Here is a 5,990-nt window from a genome sequence, read left to right as displayed (position 1 = left end):
CAAATCAAACAAACAGTTGCCCCAAGGCACTTTATATTGTAAGGCAAGGCCACAGGAGAGGAGCCTGAAAGCTGAAGGCTCTGCCTCCCATTCTACTCTTACAAACCCTAGGAACTACAAGTAAGCCTGCAGTCTGAGAGCGAAGCGCTCTATTGGGGTGATATGGTACTATGAGGTCCCTAAGATAAGATGGGACCTGATTATTCAAAACCTTATAAGTAAGAAGAAGAATTTTAAATTCTATTCTAGAATTAACAGGAAGCCAATGAAAAGAGGCCAATATGGGTGAGATATGCTCTCTCCTAGTCCCCGCTAGTATCTGGTTAGACACCATGTTTCTAAGATTTGTGGGGCCAAGTACAATAACTTCAGTTTTATCTGAGTTTAAAAGCAGGAAATTAGAGGTCATCCATGTCTTTATGTCTGTAAGACAATCCTGCAGTTTAGCTAATTGGTGTGTGTCCTCTGGGTTCATGGATAGATAAAGCTGGGTATCATCTGCGTAACAATGAAAATTTAAGCAATGCCGTCTAATAATACTGCCTAAGGGAAGCATGTATAAAGTGAATAAAATTGGTCCTAGCACAGAACCTTGTGGAACTCCATAATTAACCTTAGTCTGTGAAGAAGATTCCCCATTTACATGAACAAATTGTAATCTATTAGATAAATATGATTCAAACCGTGATTCAAGCAGTGCCTTTAATACCTATGGCGTTCTCTAATCTCTGTAATAAAATTTTATGGTCAACAGTATCAAAAGCAGCACTGAGGTCTAACAGAACAAGCACAGAGATGAGTCCACTGTCTGAGGCCATAAGAAGATCATTTGTAACCTTCACTAATGCTGTTTCTGTACTATGATGAATTCTAAAACCTGACTGAAACTCTTCAAATAGACTATTCCTCTGCAGATGATCAGTTAGCTGTTTTACAACTACCCTTTCAAGAATTTTTGAGAGAAAAGGAAGGTTGGAGATTGGCCTATAATTAGCTAAGATAGCTGGGTCAAGTGATGGCTTTTTAAGTAATGGTTTAATTACTGCCACCTTAAAAGCCTGTGGTACATAGCCAGCTAATAAAGATAGATTGATCATATTTAAGATCGAAGCATTAAATAATGGTAGGGCTTCCTTGAGCAGCCTGGTAGGAATGGGGTCTAATAGACATGTTGATGGTTTGGATGAAGTAACTAATGAAAATAACTCAGACAGAACAATCTGAGAGAAAGAGTCTAACCAAATACCGGCATCACTGAAAGCAGCCAAAGATAACGATACGTCTTTGGGATGGTTATGAGTAATTATATGCCTCTCTCTCTCTCTCCTCTCTCTCTCTACACACACACACACACACACACACACACACACACACACACACATATATATATATATATATATATATATATATATATATATATATATATATATATATATATATATATATATATAAACGCAACACTTTTGGTTTTGCTCCCATTTTGTATGAGATGAACTCAAAGACCTAAATCTTTTTCCACATACACAATATCACCATTTCTCTCAAATATTGTTCACAAACCAGTCTAAATCTGTGATAGTGAGCACTTCTCCTTTGCTGAGATAATCCATCCCACCTCACAGGTGTGCCATATCAAGATGCTGATTAGACACCATGATTAGTGCACAGGTGTGCCTTAGACTGCCCACAATAAAAGGCCACTCTGAAAGGTGCAGTTTTATCACACAGCACAATGCCACAGATGTCGCAAGATTTGAGGGAGCGTGCAGTTGGCATGCTGACAGCAGGAATGTCAACCAGAGCTGTTGCTCGTGTACTGAATGTTCATGTCTCTACCATAAGCTGTCTCCAAAGGCGTTTCAGAGAATTTGGCAGTACATCCAACCAGCCTCACAACCGCAGACCACGTGTAACCACACCAGCCCAGGACCTCCACATCCAGCATGTTCACCTCCAAGATCGTCTGAGACCAGCCACTCGAACAGCTGCTGAAACAATCGGTTTGCATAACCAAAGAATTTCTGCACAAACTGTCAGAAACCGTCTCAGGGAACCTCATCTGCATGCTCGTCATCCTCATCGGGGTCTCGACCTGACTCCAGTTCATCATCGTAACCGACTTGAGTGGGCAAATGCTCACATTCGCTGGCGTTTGGCACGTTGGAGAGGTGTTCTCTTCATGGATGATGCGAAGGAGATGTGTTGCACTGCATGAGGCAAATGGTGATCACACCAGATACTGACTGGTATCCCCCCCCCCAATAAAACAAAACTGCACCTTTCAGAGTGGCCTTTTATTGTGGGCAGTCTAAGGCACACCTGTGCACTAATCATGGTGTCTAATCAGCATCTTGGTATGGCACACCTGTGAGGTGGGATGGATTATCTCAGCAAAGGAGAAGTGCTCACTATCACAGATTTCGACTGGTTTGTGAACAATATTTGAGGGAAATGGTGAGATTGTGTATGTGGAAAAAGTTTTAGATCTTTGAGTTCATCTCATACAAAATGGGAGCAAAACCAAAAGTGTTGCGTTTATATTTTTGTTGAGTATATATATACACACACAAGGTCTGTTAGAGAAGTATTGGATTTTATTTTTTGCAATAACCTTATGGATTTGAATCACGTGTGATTGCATCAGCCAAGCTTGAACCTTCGTGTGCATGCGTGAGTTTTTTCACGCCTGTTGGTTGCGTCATTCGCCTGTGAGCATGCTCTGAGTGAGCACTGGTCCTCCCCCCTCGTCGGATTTTCATTGTGAGGAAAATGTCTGAACGGCTGGAGCAGCGCTGCATCAAATTTTTCCAGAAACTGTGAGAGACAGCCAGGTGGACACCATTCGGAAAATTCAGATGTCTTCCAGGGACGATTTTGTGGGCATCACACAGATTAAGGAGTGTTACAGCCAGTTTAAAGACAGCGCACAATGACGAAGGGCGCGCCGCGCTCCGAGCGGCGATCAACAGGCTGAAACGACCAGATCATTTCCAAACTGAATGCTATGTTGATTCGGGACGTCGTCTGACTACCAGAGAAATGGCAGAAAAGGTGGACATAGCACTTTCCCAGCACATTCCACTGTTAACCCCTTAACGCCTATTGTCGCATATATGCTACAATATTTGACTCAAATATGCAACTTACCAAATTGACCAGTATGCCTGTTGTCGCAAATTTGCAACATACAATTATTATTATTATAACATTATAACATAAATTATTACCAGAATACCAAAATTACTATTTATTTTTTGTGCAAAAGTGTAATTAATAATCTCAACATTATTTACCATCTACTTAAAGGCAAAAACACACAGAAAACATCTTTTTATATACAGCTATATAAATTCAGGTGTTAAGGGGTTAAAGGAGATTTTGTCATTAAAACAGGAGTGGAGGAATTCGCCACAGAGCCGCTAATGGCGCGGAACGAAAGCACCTCCGTGTTGGTCTCACAGGACATGTGACATGCCCAGCTCTTCGACAATTTCTTGGATACTCACTCGACTGAAAAGCCACCCAAAGCCGTCTGAATCTTCCGAATGGTGGAAGAGCTGGGCATGTCCCGTGAGACTTCCAACATGGAGGTGCTTTTTGTTCTGCACCATTAGTGGCTCCGTCCTGACGCGCAAATTCCGCCGCACGTCTTTCATTACAAAATCTCCTGTAACAGTGCCGAAAAAGTGCTATGTCCACCTCTCTTGCCATTTCTCTGGTAGTCACACGACGTCCCGGATCAACACAGCCTTCACTTTGGAAATGATCTGGTCGTTTCAGCCTGTCGATGGCCGCTCGAAGCGCAGTGCGCCCTCAGCCGCTGTGGGCCGTCTTTAATCCGGTTGTAATGCTCCTTAATCTGTGTGATGCCCATAAGATCTTCACTGAAAGCCATCTGAAGTTTCCGAATGGTTTCCACCTGGCTGTCTCTCACAGTTTCTGAAAAAATTTTTGATGCAGCAAAGCAGCACTCGCTCAGCCATTTTCCTGACAATGAAAATCCGCCGAGGGGGCTGGACCACTCCTCCCACAAAGCGTGCATTTCATTGTGCTGTGCTGCCCAAGCACAAAATTTATATATATATATATATATATATATATATATATATATATATATATATATATATATATATATATATATATATATATGTGTGTGTGTGTGTGTGTGTGTGTGTGTGTGTCTTTTGTGATTAAATACCTGAATTAGTAGACCAGTCAACTCTGTTTCAACTAAGATCCTTTTCTAATTGTTCTGAATTTATGCCATGAAAAGTAGCACAGAAACACATTAGTATGATACATTTGATTCGTAAAGCCATGTTTCTCAAACTGAATACTCCCTCACTCATCTTCAACTGCTTATCCAGGATCGGGTCACGGGAGCAACAGCTCCAGCGGGGGACCCCAAACTTCCCGTTCCCAGGCCACATTAACCACCTCTGACTGGGGGATACGGAGGTGTTGCCAGGAGATATAATATCTCCACCTGGTCTTCCCTGGGGTCTCCTCCCAGATGGACGTGCCTGGAACACCTCCCCAGGGAGGTGCCCAGGTGGCATCCTTACCAGGTGCCCGAATAATGTAGCAATTTTCCAGACATTATCAGAAAAGCTTTACATATAATGTCCAAATACATTGCAGTGTATATAAAGGTATAGGTATATATTTTGTGATTAAATAGCTGAATTAACAAAGCAGTCATCTCTGTTTGTGTAATTGACAAGTATGGTGTAAAAAAGTTTTTCACACCAGAATTAGTTTTCTTTTTCCACATCTTCACATGGTGTACTACTGCTGAATTTCACCAGATGGTTTTGGAGGAGTTCCATCATGCACGCACCCATGTTCTCTCTTTGAAAATGCATGTTTTTAATTTTAAAAAGCATGAATTTTTTTTTTTTTGGGTGCTGTCCTGCAGTTGATAACAAAATGGGGATGTACGTAGTAATCAGGCTTTTACAAAAAAAAAAAGTATTAATGTCTGATCATCTGTCCAGATACAACACCTACAACAAAGTCACAGCTAATAAATGCAACACTGATGACTACATCTTTCTTAAAATTGTGTGGCACCTAATGCGTTTATGATCCAGATATGACCCTGATTCCTCGGGGTATTTCATGTTAGAGTGACGTGCTTTGTGAGTGCAGAAGTGAAAAAAAAAAAAAAATCACATTCCAGAATTTGAAACAAAAATACCGCTCCTCCTTTATCACTCTCAGACTTCATTAAAGCAGATCACACGGTGGTGCAGCTGTCCAAAAGCAGGCTCAGGGAGGACTTCAGCAGGTCTTACCTGAGGCAGCAGAGGCCACGACCCCCAGCAGCAGAGCAAGGCAGGTCTGCATCCTGGATCAGCTCCAAGTGATGCAGCGTCGGTGACAGTCTGTGCTCCTTCGTGCAGCTAGGAGGAAAAAAAAAAGAGAAAAGCATCTCAGCTGTTGCTCATTCCTCTCATTTACTTCTCTTTTTTATTACTCCTGCTCTTTGTACTGAACAGTTTGTATTCCACAGCCCTACAAAACACTGGAGAACTGTTTTTTTTAAACCTTTTTGTTATTATTATGTTTATCATTATATTTTATTATATTAATTATATGTATTTTTGTTTTTTAAAACCCACTAACAGATTCCAGCTTACAAGGCAGGTTATCTACCATAAGTCATGAAAGTACGAGTTGTACCTTAGTCCCCTCACCTGGGTAATGATGCCTCCACTATCCAGAGCTGACATAACCGTCCCTTCTTCCCTTTGGTCTTGTCTTTTCGATGCTCTCGCTGTAATCTTTCAGGGCTCAAGTGGAGGGTGGAGGGAACAGTGTAGGGAGGAGGATCACATCACGCTCAACAAATTAATGAGGCTGCACCAATTTGTCATAGAAAGCCACAGTTCCGCTGGAACATCTGCAGACTTCAGACGAATCAACGCCTGTTAGGTCACGGCTGCTGGCCCTCCAGCGTGGACTTCAGCCTAATGACCAGACGATGA

The 5,990-nt window shown here is 41.9% G+C and overlaps 1 protein-coding gene across 3 annotated transcripts in view; it reads right to left on the bottom strand.

Moving 5' to 3' along the window:
- csf1ra (colony stimulating factor 1 receptor, a) overlaps positions 1 to 5,780 on the bottom strand; it is a 45,551-nt gene extending 39,771 nt beyond the window's left edge. For 2 of the 3 annotated variants that reach the window (XM_034181170.1, XM_034181171.1), the window contains exons 1-2: positions 5,700 to 5,780; positions 5,298 to 5,405 (exon numbers count right to left, since the gene is read on the bottom strand). In XM_034181170.1, the coding sequence (XP_034037061.1) occupies positions 5,298 to 5,349 (52 nt within the window). In that variant the 5' untranslated portion in view covers positions 5,350 to 5,405; positions 5,700 to 5,780. Of the gene's footprint in view, positions 1 to 2,611; positions 2,664 to 5,297; positions 5,406 to 5,699 lie in introns of those variants that run through there. The other variant, XM_034181172.1, reaches the window with a different exon arrangement.
- Between the last annotated feature and the right edge of the window lie 210 nt (positions 5,781 to 5,990).

This window comes from Thalassophryne amazonica, chromosome 11, assembly GCF_902500255.1.
Source record: "Thalassophryne amazonica chromosome 11, fThaAma1.1, whole genome shotgun sequence".
Classification (NCBI taxonomy): domain Eukaryota; kingdom Metazoa; phylum Chordata; class Actinopteri; order Batrachoidiformes; family Batrachoididae; genus Thalassophryne; species Thalassophryne amazonica.
This window is presented reverse-complemented; position numbering and strand designations above follow the sequence as displayed.